Source organism: Nanorana parkeri, unplaced genomic scaffold (genome assembly GCF_000935625.1).
Source record: "Nanorana parkeri isolate BGI_ZX_2015 unplaced genomic scaffold, ASM93562v1 scaffold9, whole genome shotgun sequence".
Taxonomy (NCBI): Eukaryota; Metazoa; Chordata; class Amphibia; order Anura; family Dicroglossidae; genus Nanorana; species Nanorana parkeri.
The window spans coordinates 4,757,884-4,777,103 of record NW_017306277.1 but is presented as its reverse complement, the minus strand read 5'-3'; the positions used below and the strand labels follow the sequence as shown (position 1 = coordinate 4,777,103).

Sequence of the window (19,220 nt, the reverse complement as noted above, 5' to 3'; positions counted from 1 at the left end):
TCAGCAACTTTTTTTTTTTTTTTTTCAATAACAATTCCAATATCCTAATTTTTCATCTTGTTTCTTGTTTTTTCCATGTAAACCTAATTAGCGTCTCAGAATAATGAAGCATTAAAACAATGGGAAGAAATGTCTTAGTTTTAATTTAATTTTATTAAAGTTCACCCACGAGTTTTTGTTCCCTGGATAATAGATGTTTATGCCAGCATAACACATAAGATCTGTTTCATATCTTTTGTATTCACTTTGGGGGAAAAAAAGATATACATTGAAATGGTATTTGGTAACTTTTTAAAAAAATTTATTCTTTTTTTTTTAAATGCATTCTCTTTCCCTCTGTCTTTCTATCACTGCAGTTGTGTGCTTTGATGCAAAAATTAACTTTGACGACAATGCGGAATTCAGACAAAAGGAGGTTTTTGCAATGGATGACACGTCTGAAACGGATCCCATTGAGAGCGAGGCGGCCAAGTACGACTTGAAGTACATCGGTATGGATGGGAACATTGCTTGCTTCGGTAAGAACAGAAGTATTGTAACAGATCTATTGTATCAAGTGATTGTTCATTACATATGGCTTTTGTTTAACAGGAACAGCCTGATTCTGTCATTGTAGCTATCAAAAAATGGATGCCCCGTGTTTGCATTGTTCTCTTGTCTAGCCCTTATTAACAGTATTATCTATGCTGGTAATAATTTACTTTGAATGTGGTACATAATGGATTATTTAACATAAGAGATGTGGGGACAATAGCGAACCACTGCACAGTTTTTTCAATTTTCAGCTAGGCTTGAGAGAGTGGGCACATGTCGGGAAATGGTAAGGTCATCTCTGGTGACCATACAGGTAGAGGTAACAGGAGAGAAGGGCGGCAAGGAATGGAGAGATAATAATGGCATCAACTTGGCTGTCATGCTGAGCAGTTTACATTTGTACAGAATTTGTAACAAATACGTTCACCGGTGGTTCTTTTATTATTTTTAATATGTCCATGTATTACCCAAATATTACCTCCTACTCCCCTCTAGGACATGTCCCAGCCTTATTTGCTTCTTTTACCTTATTCCTGTTGGGAGAAACACCATTTATCACTCCCACTGACATCATCACAAGGATTATAAAATTCTTTCTAGGGACAGCTGCTGGGAGGTCATCTTGTATTAACATAGACAGGCCCCTACAACTACTTCTCCCAAAAGTCCTTGGAAATCAAGACCACAACATTGTTTTCCAGTTAAAGAAATCAATGTGTGCATGTGGAACAGGGACAGAGATGGGTGAAGGATAGGTAGAGTTCTGAAGTTCAACAGGCAGGAATGATCAAACTGATTGGGATTTCAGGGCAGCAAAGGTGCTATTTTTAAAAGCCAAAACGGGAAGAAGCACGCTGGACTTGTGGCTGCTTGGCAGGTATTTTTATGTATTCACAGCATTTTTAAAGTGATAAAACATGGAGAAATGTGCAGATATGTGCTTCTGTTTTGTTTTTATTTGCTCGGAGATGCACTTTAATATTTTAATTTATAAGTGTGTCCATTATTTGTGTACATCTGAGTTGTTAATTTTATCATCAAGAGAGTTCTTGTATTCTTGAAACTTGTTTGCTGCTGTCCTTTTAATTGAATAATGTACCGCTATTACAATATTTCTCATCTATGGTATCTAATTGGATTAGCAGCCTGCACGTTCTGCTTATATGTACCTGTAGTACTATCTTACTTCAACATCATACTAAACCAACAGCCTTCTAAGCTACATAGGACATATATTGCCTCCTAAAACCAGACCACGATCACATGGGAGGTTCAGAGCCTCCTAAAACCAGACCACGGTCACATGGGAGGTTCAGAGCCTCCTAAAACCAGACCACGGTCATATGGAAGGTTCAAAGCCTCCAACCCCGCACCGAGGCATACTGATCTAGTGTCCTACTTTAAAGCAGAACTGCGGGCATAATTTTGATTAACCCTTGCATCGAGGCTTTCTCCGCACTGCAAGCATTAACTGCTTATTTTTGTTTTGAAACAAAAAGTTATACTTGCCTGATCCTCTGAGCCTGCTTGCTCTTAGACTAGTCCTTCCAGCCCATCCTCCCCCTTTGCTGCAGCGGTCTAAAGCTGGCCATGCACCTTGCAATTTATCTGCAGATTTTCTGTGGTCAGATGGAAAAGGTGCAACAGATTCCTCCATCTACATTAAACTGTGTGGATGGAGTAATCTCCACCCGGGCCAATCTGTTGCACTTTTTCCATCTGACCACAGAAAATCTGCAGATAAATTGTAAGGTGTGTGGGCACCTTAAGGTCCCATAAATCATCATGTTCTATACATAGTGTATAGATGTGAGGATGCTGAGAAACATTAAAATGCTGCACTGTAGGCCGAGATGTTTTCTGTGACTGGAGAAGCAGGCAGCCAGCTCAATGGTTCGGGTGAGTATAATGGGGTTTTTTTTTTTTTTGCACTTAGACAAAAACGAGCATTTAACCCTTGCAGTGCGGGGGTAGTCCTACTGCATGGGTTCAAAACACTTTTTTGTCTGGAGTTCTTAAAGTAAAAAAAAAAAACAGAATACAGATCAGACTGGTTCTGACTTTACTTGCTGCACACTTACTTTAGCTCAGTGGCTAAGAACAGAGACAACACAACTAATAGCATTTGCACAAGAAGGTTAGCAGTGACGGTATCTGTGTTTCTCTCCATAAGGATTACTTTAATAAAAAGGGGCTACTGTGGATGCCCAAGTGCTTTCAGATGCTCGGATTGTTGAGCACAACCCATCTCAGGCTTGGAACCCTAAAGAAAGAGTTTTGGGTAACAAGGGCTGAGCAAGTCGGCGTTCGGGGACCAAAATTTAAATTTCCTTGTTGAGTGTTGAAAACTCCTATAATGTAAAAATAAAAAAACAAATTAAGGCTAGATGTTCTCAGACTTCTTTAATGAAAACAAAAAGCTGTAGTGATTTGACCAACGCTGTAACCCCACAGGAAACCATCAGAAAAATATGACTTTGTAACTGAAACCTAGTTACTGCGGGTTGGTGCACTTGTAACATCATTTTGTTTTCCACTGCTACAGCAAATTAACTTGTATGTGAAATGGTTAAATCCAATTCCAGATTTCTGCACTCCGGACATACAAATGACTCTCCTAAGCATGAATCATAAACAGAGTTTCTCAATCATCATGCAGTTGTAAAAACAGCCAGTGAGTCTGGAGTGCGCTCAGAACGCCTCTTGTAAAGCATACCTAGAGAACCATCTGCCCATCACTTTATACTGCCTAGGTTTGAAGTACACATCAAATGGCTTAGAATGGCAGCCACTGTGAGCGGGAGCAGATACACCTATCAATAAACTCTAAATAAGTAAATTGGAAGGGAAGTCTCCAGCGTTAAATCTAATTGCTATTTAGTGGCTATTTAGATAGTTGCTGCAGCTGAGAAGATGCATTTTTAGGTGGGTTTTTTTTCTCCTCTCAATCTTGTCCTTTTTTTTTTTCTTTCTTTCTTTTTTTTTTTCCGCTACTTCACATTTACATCTCTAAACTAACTCAGACACATCAGCTGAAACTAGAGATGCACAGATACCTAGTACCATACTTGGTACAAATACAGATACGTTTCCAGCTCGACTAGACTAGAGAAAAACTGAAAAGTTAGAAGGCATCTGTCATTTTTAAGAAGCATTGGCTACAGGGCTACGGGGTAGTGATGTATAATACATCACTTCCTGCATTCAGTGTCACTCTCCAGATAGAGAAGCTGATGAAGCCGATCTCTGCTTCATCAGCTTCTCTGGGGGTCCCTAGGTGACCTGAGCACCTCCAGCTGGCACTGTGACGCTGGAACCAGGTGTTCCCCATAAGCTCATCTTTTAAGCTCATCTTTCTGAGGTCTCCTGATCAGTGGCTCCCCTCTTGTTGTCCTGCTCCCCAGGGTTTGCCCCGTTGTCTCCGGTGTGTACCTTTATTTGTATTAGTTAGGCTTTTATATGTTACCTGCGGGTGTTGGTGGGGGTCCTTATGGTTGTGGTGTTTTTGGAGCACCTAATAAACTATAGTTCATAAGCATTGTTCAGTGTAGTTACGTATTTGGTTCTCCTGTATAGATACCTGCACGTGGTGTGGGGACACCCTTGCATGGTATCGTGACAGGGGCCCTATGTACTTGTATCCAATGCCTTCTATACTATTTTTTTCTTTTTTCCTTTTACAGTTAATGGGGCAGGTCTTGCCATGGCCACCTGCGACATCATTGACCTTTATGGAGGAAAGCCTGCAAATTTCCTGGACCTTGGAGGTGGAGTGAAGGAGTCTCAGGTCTACCAAGCCTTTAAGCTGCTGACTGCAGACCCCAGGGTAATCTTATGTTTCTAATTATTTCCAGTGTTAAAAGGAAACAACCTTGAACCAGCTTTGATGGAAATGTAGCTATCAGATAAGTAGAAGCTAGGGGCATCTTGGAAGGCATCCAACTTTAAGTACCTTCAGATGTGATGACAACATTTTTTTGTTTAACATGGCTGCATGTCTTTGCCCTGTTGTGGCTACTCCCGGAGACAGATTAAGGCAGAATGGGACCCTAGGCAAGCTATAAGCCTTGGCCCCCTTTTTCCCCATGTTTGACATAAGGATTGATATAGGCACAGAGGAGCCTCAGACACCAACTTTATACAAGTGCATCTGTGAAGTTTCAGGCAGGTGCACTGGTTCACTTTAAATACATTCTGTGAAGATATAAAATTTAATTTGTGTAAATAGTATTATTATTTTATTTTTAATGCACTTTGACACAATGTTAAAAATAGCCCTAATATGAACAGTGGCATCAGAGCTCATAACAGATCTCTCAGCACATCTCCTTTCCGCTCAGAGCTAAACTAGCACCTAAAAGTCAAAATCATGGCAGTAATTGGTCCCAGTGTGTGCTGTAATTGATTATGAATCTTGTACAGATAAATCATCTCGCGAAGTTAGAAGAGAAATAAAACATTAATCTAATTAGCGGGCCATCTATGCAGGAAAGGAGAATTTACAGCGTCTTCTAAGAGCTGCAGTTGCATCCTGTTATAAATTGAGTTTTTATCTGTAAAAGCTGAAGGTTGCTCATCTGATTTCGTGTTTGCCTTTATTGCAGCGAATTCCATTATTTCTATCGCTCTGACTTATTTTAAGTTACAGATTTTCAAACATGGCTACAACTTCACTAATACTTATTTGGCTTACAAAGTAAACAGATGAGGGGAGATAATTCCCGTTGGCTTAAACTACACAACAACAAGGCAGTGTTCCTGCCATACTGTTCCTGATTTTTACAAGTTATTAAAAAATTGCAGGCCACAGTGTGAATCCCGCCATGTTCTATGGAATGTTTGCTGCATGGCTCTGCAGAGAGCGCTCAGAGATCACTGTCTTTGCAGGTCATGTGACTGGGGCCTTCTACTTTATTATAGGTATTTATGTAGCACTGACAATTTATGCAGAGCTTTACATACAGAACATTCACATCAGTCCCTGCCCTCAAGGAGCTCACAATCTAAGGTCCCTATTGCACACGCATACAGGGCTGATTTAACCCTTTCGCTGCCAAGGCCATTTTTGCACACGTTATAATCCACATTTTAAGCCAAAAAATTACCTAAAACCCCCAAACATATATTTGTTGAAAGCAAAGACCCTGTATAATAAAGTAGTGGCAGTTGCAAATTCTTACGTTGCATGATATTGGTGTGTTTCCTTTTAACACTGGAAATAATTAGAAACATAAGATTACCCTGGGGTCTGCAGTCAGCAGCTTAAAGGCTTGGTAGACCTGAGACTCCTTCACTCCACCTCCAAGGTCCAGGAAATTTGCAGGCTTTCCTCCATAAAGGTCAATGATGTCGCAGGTGGCCATGGCAAGACCTGCCCCATTAACTGTAAAAGGAAAAAAGAAAAAAATAGTATAGAAGGCATTGGATACAAGTACATAGGGCCCCTGTCACGATACCATGCAAGGGTGTCCCCACACCACGTGCAGGTATCTATACAGGAGAACCAAATACGTAACTACACTGAACAATGCTTATGAACTATAGTTTATTAGGTGCTCCAAAAACACCACAACCATAAGGACCCCCACCAACACCCGCAGGTAACATATAAAAGCCTAACTAATACAAATAAAGGTACACACCGGAGACAACGGGGCAAACCCTGGGGAGCAGGACAACAAGAGGGGAGCCACTGATCAGGAGACCTCAGAAAGATGAGCTTAAAAGATGAGCTTATGGGGAGTAATTAGATACCCAACATGCCCAGTTTAAAAATTGTGTGCCTCCATGAAACAGCGACAAATTTCAGTACCCTAGTTTAGAGATATGCATAAATATTGACCCTAGAATTATTGTTGGCACGGGCGGCGATACCCAACTTGCGTTGATCGTTGTTTTCTTACATAGGCGTACCCAACATGTGCTTACATGAAAGCGCACATGTTCGTATGGGCGAGGGACTTTAAAAAAATGTTTTATTATTTTTACGTTTATTTAATGTAATAACTTTTAAAACTTTTTTTCTTAAATTGCTTACAAGCCTCCTATGTGATAGACAGGTACTCTTTCAGATGACACTAGGGGTCCAAAGGACCCCTAGTTTCACCTTGCCTCAGCAGCCGAGCAATGACAGCTATGGGACCGGAAGTGATGCAAGTAGCTCCCGGTCCCATAAATCGGGGAGGAGAAAGGAGAATGGCCGTGCTCTCCTCCACATGAGATGCTGGTCCCGGACCTGCAGGTGGGGAAGCGGCACCCAGGAAACAAGGTGAGGGGCAGGCACAGTACAGGAGGAGGGTTGTAGTGTAGAGGTGAACTGGTCAAGGATGATGAAACTGCTTGAGATGAGACTGCAGAGTGAACAGGGCCCAGGACAGCACTGAATTTCTGAAATCAGTAGGCATTTGTCTGCACTTATTGAACAGTGAAAGAAAATAGCTTTCTATGGCATATTTTTGGCAAAAATGGGGCAAATAAGAGAAGTTTAGTGTTCGGGTTTACATATATGCCAGATGCCTCACCAACACCCACCACCTTCACAGTGACTTTGCACTTATGTCTCGTAGCACTAGGTTTCTTGCTTCAAATCCCAACCAGGGCACTATCTGCATGGAGTTTGCATGTTCTCCCTGTGCTTGCATGGATTTCCTCTGAACATTTTGGTCTCCTCCCACAATCCACAGACATGCTGGTAGGTTAATTGGTCAAGATGTTTCCTCACCTCCTAAGCACTCTGACTCCCCAGGGGAAAAGTGCTATATAAGTACAAGTTTAACAAAAAGGGAAAGCATTCTGTAGTCCAGCAGTAGAGAACGGGGCAGTTCTCACAACACAGCTCACTGGAATTTTGACAGAATCAACTGGTATTTTTCTGTACTTGAAGTGTCTTTAAAGAGACAAAACATGGGTAAATGTGCACGTGTTGCAGAGATGTAGACATGTGCAGGGCAAAAAAAAATTAGTTCTCGACGAAACAAATGAAAAACAATTTAATTTGTTTGGTCAAAGGAAACGCATTTTAATGCTGTTTAAGATTCGGAGGCAATGAGCCTCCAAATACGAGACCGCACAGGGCAACTGCAGGTCGAGCGGTGGCCGTATCGGCCGCCAGCGCGTTCTGTGCATGTGTGCCACCATTTTGGAGTATATCTTGGTATACACCAAGATGGCGGCACCTGCCATCTTAGTGTACACCAAGATATTCACCAAGATAGCAGTGCCTTAACCTGTGGGCGCCACCATCTTAGTGCATACCAAGATATACTTCAAAAACGCAGAGCGCATGCGCTGAACAAGCCAGCGGCCAATATGGCCACCGCTCATTCTGCGAATGAACGTCACCCTACGCCGCACACACATGGCGTCATGTGACGTCATGCACCCGCCCCCAAGATGGTGGCGGCCATGCACAGAACAATATGGCCACATTGCGCGTTCTGATAACAAGTTTATGTATGCCTGAATATCATTTTAGTTTATTTGGGCATATAAAAACATTTGTTGTTTCATGTTTGGACTAACTGCCGAATCAACTGAATTTCGTTGATTTGCAGGTTCGTCCTAATCCGAATGCACATGTCTAATGTACTGCATGATTTTTCCAGTTCTGCCTAGACCAGTGGTTCTCAACCTTTTGTAGGGCCGGGACCCCTTGATAACATTGATGTGGTGACCCCCAATGGTAAAATTTAGGGGTGCACCAATACTAGTATCTGAGTGGGTGGTGGCTAGTGGCACTCGCCTCCCCTTACTCCTGCCCAATTCCCTCTCTCAGATCCCTTCCGGCCGCCGCTGCAGCAGCACCATCTAGGAGAACTGACACTGCTGCACTATGAGGAGGCTAAGGAGTCTCTTACCTAGCACAGCACATGGCGACCCCCTCAACTGTGGCTTGCGACCCACAGGTTGAGAACCACTGGCCTAGACATACACTTGCTTGTTGCTCGGCCCTGCATGGGCAACCCACAGGTTCATTTTAAATAGAGAAATCAAAATGCGAACAGACTTGTCTAAGACATAGATTTCTCAAGCAGTTAGCTTGTCAAAATAACGAATTTTTGTTTTCTGCCCTCCCATAGGTAATGTCTCTCAGTCTAATCCCAGGAATGTCAGAATCCCCGCTATCTTCAGCTAATAGAATTACATTTCCCGAATCCATTTCCTTGCAGAGCTGTGTCGGAGCATGCCCAACCCCAGAGTCTCTGTCAGAGCTCCTGCCTATGTATCTAAATTCCCAGCTTTATCTGCAGCCAGCACAAGTCAAATCCAGCAAAAAAGCCAGGGCTTTGCCTGGCCATCTCTATCCTCCCTAAGGCGTGCTGTACACTCCAAATCTTAATTATTTCATTTCCAGCTTATCTGGGACTTTTTTTTTTTCCTCCTTTTTTTTTCCCCTCCTTGCGTTTTTATAATAGCTATCAGAGGCAATGCACCTTTCTTTGGATTTTCCCCTTAATTATAACAAAGGCAAAATTGTTTCTGAGCAAACATCTGTGGCAGAGCCTGAATAATTGGAGACCTTAACATACTCCCGTAAACAGCCTGTAATTAACACATTTAAGAGTTGAACTTGTTATACAGAAGGTTAAATGCGCTTATTGAATTTTCCTGCTTGCTGTCAGCTGATGTATAGTGTTTTGCATAGACTCGACCGCAGTGTGTAATCACACGCACGCCAGTTGTTTAGGTGTTCGGCCTTGCTAAGTGGAGTCATGGCTGGCACGGTTTAAAAGCTACATAGGATAATCGTCTCTATGCTTTCCTGAATAATTTAGCGGGCTGCCATAGGGAGAGACAAGTGTTTATAAATGTGCTGTGTGTACGGTATATCACTCCACCAAGCACTACTGGTGCCCTTTCTCTGGGGAGAGAAACCTCAATTTATTTTTCATGCCTGTAAGGAGTAGAATTTTCAGTCTGAGCTCCCATGTGCTAGCAGTCCTCTTGCATAGCGTGCCATAGCTGAGAAGGTCAGAACTAGGGATAAAAGTTATGATGCCCATAGCAAAATGGCCGAGTTATCCTACTTGAAGACGTAAGCAGCGCACATGCAATAAGTGGATCCGGTTTACGTGAATTAATATATAGCAAGCCACCAACTTAAGTGTCTGGCTAGCCTTAGGCTCCTACCAATTAGTGTGTGTTCATGATGGGTGGGCTTGCATGGCAAAAGACTGGTTCCCTTTAAAAGGAACCAGTCATGTTGCCCATTTAAACAGGACTGTGTTATCTTAGCGAGGCAGCTGCTTTGCCCTGAATGTGCAGTGTGACGTGTCTTGATAGGTTTTTGTCTGAACATTCATATGCAAAACCTCCTCATACATGTGATAATTGCATCAGAGACTTGATGAATGTCATTCCATATTTAATTTGATTTTAACTTTTGATTTTTTTAGTAATGATTGCAATATCCCGAACAAAAGGATCTGTGTGTATGGGGGAATGTGACCACTCGCCACCAAGCAACTGACAATCTTTAAGGCCTCATTCACACGAGAATCGGCTGGCACGTACAGCTGCTGCGTGCACGGCTGTATCGGGCAGCTCCCGGAAAGAACAGCTGCTGCGTATGATTAGTACGCAGCCCCCGTCCTTCTCTATGGGACTACGCGGCCGTACGCCGCCCTAGGCTCACCCCAAGTGCAGGTCCGTATGGGTGCGGGTGTCCCGGCTCAGACGCAGACAGGATCCATCCTGTCACCGTACGAGTACGCTCACCCGCACGGACGTGCAGGGCTGGTGAGCGGCCGCGTAGTCCCATAGAGAAGGACAGGGGTTGCGTACTAATCACACACAGCACCTGTCCTTCCCGGGAGCTGCCCGATACGGCCGTGCACGTACTACTTTAAACTATGGCACTGAGGTATTCAGCAAAACCAAAACTGCTATACCATTGCTATTGACTGACCGGATCATATATATCATCTCTGATTTTCCTTATAATTCCACTTTAAACACCTTTGTACATAAAAGCGGCAGCAACATGTTACGAATAATCCGGCCCCCTCGTTTTCTCGTAGTTTTCTTTCTATTAAGTGCCGCAGTCTATAATCAATATCACACGCTGTAATTTTCCATCGATTTTTCTCCGCAATACACCGCGTGTGTGACAACCTCTCCTGCCAGTCCAGAGGGCTTGCCTAGTTCTTTTTCTCCTTTCTTGTAACTCCCAGCTATTCGGTGTGCACAGGGGGATTGCTACCTGATATTGTTCTCAGAGTATTTAATCTCTATAAATCATGTTTTTTCCCCCTACACCCCCGCCCCCCTTTTTTTCTCTTCATCTGCGAGCATTTGGATACGAGTTTTAATTCTCTCTGTGTACTTGTTACAGAATACAGTATTCAGATTGTGTGTGGGCAGCCTGCAACACTTTGAGTGCCTGCGTTCTAATCCCCCTTTTATTTTACATTGAACAAAATGATGCCATTTACCGCAAATCATTAAGTTAAACAAGCCGGGGTCAAGACACACAACGGGTGGAGTTGGTCTTTTCATCGCTGCCACGTCTTCTCGTGGCAATTTACGCATTAAAGGTATTGCGTAGCACAATATTATGCGCATTAAGCCGGGCGTTCTGCGCTGTGCTTGATTATTTTGAAGAGCTGAGCAAGGCTGTAATCAAGACTTGTCATGGCAAATGTATGATTCCAGGCACTTTGGGCATTTATGTACACCGGGATATAACACCGTGATATAGGATCGGTTATGCTTGTTGAGCTTTATTTTTTTATTTTGTAAATTTAATGACGAAAGTATACATGTATCCAATAGAACCTGAAGTGTGTCATGGGAGGGTGGGTTTGGGACCTACATTGATTATCTGTTGCATTGCATTCGAGATGACTTCATCTCCACCGTCCATCTTTACAATTTTCATGTCCAAACAGCTGGCTCCAACTCTCTCAGCTCTGCTTTCCTGAACTTGTTGAGATTTATTTATTACTGGTATTTATATAGTGGCGCTATGCACCAAGATGGCCACCGACGGGCGTCAATGAGATGGTCGCGCATGCCTGATGGCGTCACGGCGCGTTGTCGCCCGGTCTCTGCCCCGGTGACACTTGGCTGCGGGACGCCCCTGGGTACTTGTATGTCATTTTAAGATATAACTCCTGAGTTTAGTGTCACTTTAACCCAACAGGGGGCTGATGACACTATTTGGGGTTTTGGTGCAGCAGAGGCCGCATTGTCGGCTGACTACACAGTGCTAGGAGCTCACTGGATTTTTGGCAGAATCAACCGGTCTTATTCTGTACTTTCAAGAATAAATGAGAATGAATTTAATGTATTGCAGAGATGCACTGAACATATTTTAGAAGAAAATTAGCTGCCAATGAGCTGCAGCTTATTTGCATAACAGATCTGTTTATTGCACTGTGTATAACAAATATCGGAACAAACACAGCAGATTCTGTGAAGTCGGATTTTCACGCAGTCGCGTCCTGGAACCGCACGGAATGCTATCGGTTACGGAGTTTGTGTTTGCGCTCTGCATTCACACGGCGGCCTAATTTGATGTAGATTTTATGTTTGCCACCACAATTTGTATGCTTCGCAGGTCTCCTGGAGGTAGTGTTACAAACTGTTAATTATGTTTTATTGTACTAATCACGTTTTTAACAAGCAGCAGCAGTCATGTGCTTCCTGGCTTTGCATATTGAGAATTAAATTGTTGTACAAGCTCAATACAGCATGTACACATTAAATTTCTATTTAAAGCAGCAAGCGGTTGTGAAAGGGAGAAAATATGTGTAAATGTTTACAAAGTAATACAGCAGAAGCATAAAATGCGTTTAATCCCAAGAACAAAAATTGAATATACTGAAGCTAACAATTACTTAGATGTGGTGGCTGCATTAGTTTTCATTTTTTAAAATGCTTTTCCACCCTTTTGTCACCTGGTGATCCTACTGGTGACACGCATCCTGTCCTAGGGTGACGCGCTCACTATATGTACAAAATCTAAAGCTGGATATACATGGTTACATTTTCTCAGTGGGCTGAATGAAGAAAACATAACCAATTCCTCCATCGCTTACAAACATTGATGGAAGAATCTCCTGCTGTTTGCTTTGTATTCCGACAACTGCGCCGACCACTGTCAGAATGCTAGAACGGACCTTGCTGCTGATTGGCCGCTACCTCTATTCAGCTGTGAATATTCCAACAGACTCCTTTGATCAGCTGATCAAGGGATGCCGGGTGGAAGCATGCCGACAGTGCACCCACTGTGCAAATGTCGGCCGGTTCATCAGGAACTGCCCGAAATTCTGACCCTGTATACCCGGCTTAAGGAGGAACAGGGTACTCTCACTAGGATAGGTCTACATCATATCTCACCCTCTATTCATCTCCACAACATGGCAGAGGTGCTCTGTAGTCCAAAGGGAGAACTAAAAGCAATGTAACAATATAAAGGTGCCCATACACGGGGAAATCCCGCGATCGTACGAGAATCGAAAAAAGTGTGAACGAAGACGTGCGACCGTTTCTAATGTACGGTCGCACGTCTTTTGTTTAAGGAGCTCGGCGGCCTGTGCGGTGGACACGTCGGGAGCAGCGCGTGACGTGCGACTCAGGCCGCGTGCGGAGCCCCGAACAGGCTAAGCAATCGATAGCTGACGAATCGACGATCGAAAACGTTGCCAACGTTTTCAATCGTCGATTTTAATCGACTTAATCGATTAACTGTTGCAGCTCTACACTTTACAACCATCGCAAGACTAAGGTCTTGCGATGATTGTACACTGTATGGCCACCTTTAGGCAGCACAGGTACAGAGTTCCGTAATCAGTTCACAGGATTTCTGGCAGATCAACAGGTGTTTTTTTTGCACTTATTGAACAGATACAACAAAACTATTTTTCAATCGTGCAACCAGCAGACTTAAGGGGAGCAGAAAAGCGAGTTGATTGTTGGGGTTTACATCCAGCAAGAAGCATCTCCTATACTTACCCTTAAAGTGCATGTCCAGCCAAACATTTTTTCTTTTGGATAGACTTGGGAAGAGTTAGAACTCTTGTTCGGTTTTTACTGCAATCCAGGGCTTCATTAGAGAGATTTATCCTTACTTCCTGTTCTGCTGACAACGTTTAAAGATGAACTTCAGGCAGAATAAAACGTAATGAAGGGTTTAAAATAACAAAGATAGACTCAGCCGAACCTCAGAGCTGGCTCGTTAGCACTTATGCCTTCCAGTACGGGGGGAGGTCCTCGCTTTGAATCCTGCTTGCATGGGTTTCCTCCGGGTACTCTGGTTTCCTCCCACACTCCAAAGACTTGCTGGAAGGTTAATTGGTTCCTGTATGTCTGTGAGATACAGACATAAATTGGCCCTGTATGTCTGTGAGATACAGACCTTAGACTGTCCCCACTGTGACCCTTCACTTTTATGTTTAAAGAAGAACTCCAGGAAAACTTTTTCTTAACCCTTGCAGTGGGGCTCATTTTTGTCTAGGTTCAAAAATAAGTTATACTCACCTGAGGCTGCGAGCCGGCCGGCTGTCCCATGCACCCTCCAGCCTGTGTCCTTCTCTGCTGCAGAATTGGAAAATTCCTCAGCGTCTTCACATCTATACACTGTGTGTATACCTGATGATTTACGGGACCTTAGACCACTGCAGAGGAGGGAGGACAGGCTCCAGGGACCAGCCTAAGAACAAGCCAGCTCAGAGCATCGGGTGAGTATAATTTTTTTGTTCTACCGTCCTTGTCAGTCAACTATGGAACAATCCAGGAGCTTCATAGATTGATGCTTGACAGATTAATTAGAAATCTGTCACATGAAGTAAGCACTGTGGCGTCGCTTCAAGAATTGTGCCCTTACTAAAGCCTGGTGTCCAGATCTAGAGGTTAAGTGTTCAGTAAGACATAACGCAAAGTGTCGCTGGGGGAAATTACTTGAGCGGAGCAGAGGGAGCGATACCACCGAAGCTTCTAATCTATTACCACTCCGCTTCGGTAACTGTTATGTATTTCTAGGGTTTCAGCTGTGTTTAAAGGAAAACTGTCCTAGGCTTTAATTTTATGCCTCAGATTGAACGTCAACATTTTTTTCAGGTATGTTCTGTTATAAAGATATTTCCTAATGGCTTGGTCGCCATCAAAGATAGGACTTTGTCTGTCTTGTGCACCTCTTAAAGTGAATCCATGACGTTGTCCATTTAAGACAAAGTAACAGGTCCTCTTGATAGCCCACTCTGCCACCAACTGATACTAACCTTCTCTGCACTGCCCTGGCACCCTATTTGACTGCCAGAGGGCTGAATTTAAAGCCTGGGAAGCGCCATGTCATCATAAAGTAGATGCTTTCCCAATTTGGCTGCAAAAGTGGGAATACAGTTTGAAGCAAAATGAGACCCAGTTGTCAAATCTTAAAAATGTGTTCAAGAACCTTAACTATTAACTATGGGGGGGGATTTATCAAAGCAATTGCGACCGTTTTTTTTTGTTTTTTTTTTATGTGTGTAAATCTGTCTTTTAAAAGAGAACTATGGGGTAAGTGTTTTTCTTCATAGTTCTCTTAAGGGTCACGGGAGGGCATATACCCGTGACCCAAAGCTCAGTATATTGTGAGCTACAGCTTGCGGTATACAGAGACCGCCGCAGCCGGGACGGATCCCGATACTACTGTCTAGATCCACCCATCTGCGTCAGTGACATCTGGCTCTGCCTATCTAGCGGCAGAGCCAGCTGTGCCCGCCCCCTCCTCCGTCTGTTCCTCCAGTCCGCGCTGGAGGATCGGAGCGGGGGAGGGGGAATCCCTGCAGGGAGCCGTGACTGACAGTCACGGCTCTCTGCAGGGAGATGATTGAGAAGTGAGCGAGCAACGGTATGTGTTCGCTCACTTCCCGTTCTATTGAGCCGACTTGTGACAGTTTAATTATCACACGTAGCCTCGAACTATGAGGCTGAGTGATTTTCACTCACCTCATAGTTCTCCTTTTAACATGTGCTCCTGTTTTTGACCAGAGCTTGCACTAGTTTTCCAATTGCACATGTTTTGCGCCTGTTTTACGAAAGTTTGCAACTGTTTACATCTGCACTGGTCCTGCCACTGTCTGAAACTGGAGCATCACCTAAAAAAACAATCGCTACTTAAAAAGTCCCCATGACCACTTCTTCAAGAAGCGACAGTTAAGCTTTTTGCCTAGAGTCACAAGTCCTCTTTCCTGCAGTCCGTTTAACCTCATTTATGAACAACATTACACTAACAACATAAATCTGGCACAGAGTGCGTCAAATATATTCTGTGCAAGTTCAAACACCCGCAATTGCTATGATAAATTCCCCCCAATGTATCTTATTTGTGTATCACTCGGCTGTAGATCCTCAAATCATCTCTGAATTGGTGCTGACACTGTCCTTCCTTCTGGAGGGGGGTTACTCTTGTTCCCCATGGTCCCTGTGTATGTTGTAAAGTAGTCACCGCTCCAAGCTCTCTCCCATGATGGACTACAATCTCAATACAAATGAGTAAACTAAACGTGAGATTGTAGTCCATCACGCTCGCGATCTTGGAGTGGTGGCTGCAATTTTTATTTTATTTTTTAGCATATCAATGCTCGTTTGTCAAGAGTTTTTTTCTTCTTCTTACATTTTTAGCTTGTGCTGTCCTTCATTCTGTTCCACTGTTTTTTTTTGCAAAGAGGGCTGGTTCGTGCGTGTAAAACGTGCAACAAAATGCTTCAAAGGCAATACAAAATGCCTTTCTCACGTGTGTTTTTGGCTTTCCCATTGATGTCTATAGGGCCAAAAGTAGCTCATACTTTTTCCAGCAACAGGCATTTTGCTACAGGCAACATGGCTCTCAGATGGGAACAGACACCATTGAAAACAATGGAAATCCTCAGTATGAGTGTTGTAGTGCTCTGCCCTTTCAGATACAAAACCACTGTGTGTGAATGGGGACTCAAGGAGAGAAAAAATGAGAGCAGTATTTTCTTAAAAGAAAAAAAAGTTTGTTTGATGGACTACAATCTCATGTTTAGTTTACTCATTTGTATTGAGATTGTAGTCCATCACAGGAATGAACTTGGAGCGGTGGCTACTTTACATCACACAGGGGCCATCGGGAACACAAGTAGCCCCCCTCCAGAAGGAAGGACAATGTCAGCACCAATTCAGAGATGATTTGAGGATCTACAGCCGAGTGATACACAAATTAGATACATTTTTTTTTAATAGTTAAGGTACTTGAATGTATTTTTAAGGTTTAACTCCTGAGTTTAGTGTCACTTTATTACTAAGTTTTCAGATTCAAATACCTACCCTTGACTAGTTCTATTTAGGCATTGCAGCAGTTTCCTAACCAGGGGTTTGTGGGGCAGGCAGACAGCAGCTGTCTCTTTCTGATTTGCAACTCCCAGCATCCTTTGCCAGTCAGGTGTGATGCGTATATAACTGGAGAGCCACAGTCCTCTCGAGAAATTGATTAGTACCTACTTAATTGCAGCAAAAGTCTGTAGACCGTACTAGCCAGCTTTCCAACTTCTCCATTACTTAATGTGCTGTCCTCCCCCATCCCCGTTCCCAGGAACTCCAGCTTTCTCTTGCACAAGTCTTGGCTGCAGTCGTTAGTCAAAAGATTTTTTGGCAGCGGTCTAGCGACTGCAGCTCCAGGCTGTTCCCCGGTGGCTGAGCACATTTGGCTTAGCCGTTCCGGAGCTACACAAGCTCTGTTAGAAAAAGCAAAACTGCTTTGCATACTCAATTCTAGCGGAAGAAAACTGATCAACATATACAAGAAAACAAGCTTTCAGGAGTTAGTTCAGATTGGAAAGCTTGTGCCTGGATTTATTTTCTATTGAAACTTGTTTTCCCGATTTCATCTGAACCCCCCCAGACTGATTGACATGACCGTATTACTGCTGTTCAGGGTGGGGTTTTTTTTTCCCACCCTTTAGCTGGATTGAGATTAAAGTAAAACCAAGGAAATAGTGGAGTCAAAAATATAAATAAATCATTTTTAAAGATTAAATTAAAAGGCATCTTTTGCTTCTATACCCACTTGCATTGCAGATCTGTCCCTCGCAATACTTCCTTTGTGCCACTAGATGTCCTAAGTCTTCTCCCTCTTCCAGCCTGAGCTCTGCCGTACAGGAAATGCAAGAAGCTGATAGCAGGTCACATTCCGGCAATTATGTTAACATTAAAAAATAATGTTTTATTCAATGTTGTAGAGTTGTATTTTTATATCTGCTTAGAGTCTAGTTTTGAAAGTTTGAATGTATTTTTCTCTGGGGCAACACAGACTGTTCTTATTTAATCTACTTTTAATCTACTGTTTTCATTGTTGTCTGGTAGGTTGTCATGAAAATTAAAATAAGTACTGTTACTACTTGTATTATGTCCTAGTGTCAGTGCCTAAGAGCCCATTCTACTCAGTCTGATCTGCTCTATAAAGCCTGTAGGGTATATTCACATAAACTCCGCTATTTTCTCAATACAGTAATACGGGATTTTTTCACTAAAGAACGAGGTTCTGTCAAGCTGCCATTCAAGACGGTAAAATATCTTTCTTAGCAGAAAGTCAATACTCCAAAATCCTAGAATGAATTTGTAATTGCTTGCCTAAACAAAACACTGAGTTGGAACAAATAGAGGCAGTCCTAAAGGATTGTTATGTAGCTGGTGAAGGATACCAGAACCTTTGATCAGTCAGGTGTTAAAGTGTATCTATAGTCAGAGAAGTTCAAATGTAGATCTATTTTTTTTGTTTTGGATAAAATGGGGGAAGGTAAGATGCATATCATGTTTTACTGCTATTTGGGGCTCTGTTAGAAAGATTTCTACTGAATTCCTGTTCTGGGGTCAATGTTTTACCAGACAGGAAGTGAGGGAACATCTGTGCAGGGAAACTGACCACAATAAAACGCTGACATGGAGTTTGCACTGTGAGGATCATTTTTGAACTGGGCACATTCCAGCGATTGCCCTTACCTTTTCTCTCTTCTCTTTGTACTTTCCCGTTTTACCATTTTTGACCGGTGCCTATTGGCCTTTCTCTATTGTTCCTTTTACGCTTCTTTCCCCTTTTACTTTTTTTTTCTCTTGCCCTTTCCCTTTTACCCTTCTTGACCCTTTATCATTTTATACACCCTTTTTTCTTTCACTTCCCTTGGCACAGTTTCTATTTCTTTCGTTTATTAGAGTACACAGTTTCTGCTTTAGATCATCACCTGCTGGGTATAGTGCCACCAGCATGAGTACTAGTAGGTGAGGATCTAAAGTAGAATCTGTGTCCTCCAATATATGCAAAGGGAACGATATGGTGAGTACAAAAAATCCTATTTTCCAGGACACTTCTTCTGCTTTGCGTTCTCAGTTACGGTTACTCCCGTAGGTGGCACTTTACCCAGTAGGTGATAATATAAAGCAGAAGCTGTGCCCTCCAATGTATGCAGAGAAAAATATATGGTGAGTACAAAAAATCCTATTTTTCGTTGGAGGACTCCTCTTCTGCTTTGGATGATCAGTTATTGGTACTCCTGTAGGAGGGGGCACTATACCTAGTAGGTGATGCCCTAAAGCAGAGGCTGTGTCCTCCAATGAATGCAGAGCAAAGGATTTTACAGTGAGTACAAAAAATCTTTCCATGAACTCAAAATATAAACTATAGTGTGTATCTAAGCCACAACGTATTAGATTACTTTAAGATAGAGTAGGGAGCCACCATCATGTTT

At 42.8% G+C, this 19,220-nt stretch overlaps 1 protein-coding gene across 1 annotated transcript in view; it reads left to right on the top strand.

Annotated features, from left to right (window-relative positions):
* SUCLG2 (succinate-CoA ligase GDP-forming beta subunit) overlaps positions 1-19,220 on the top strand; it is a 185,718-nt gene that overhangs the window by 92,600 nt on the left and 73,898 nt on the right. Inside the window, exons 8-9 of the mRNA XM_018554547.1 lie at positions 357-518; positions 4,218-4,360. Coding sequence (XP_018410049.1) covers positions 357-518; positions 4,218-4,360 — 305 coding nt within the window. The remainder of the gene's footprint in view (positions 1-356; positions 519-4,217; positions 4,361-19,220) is intronic.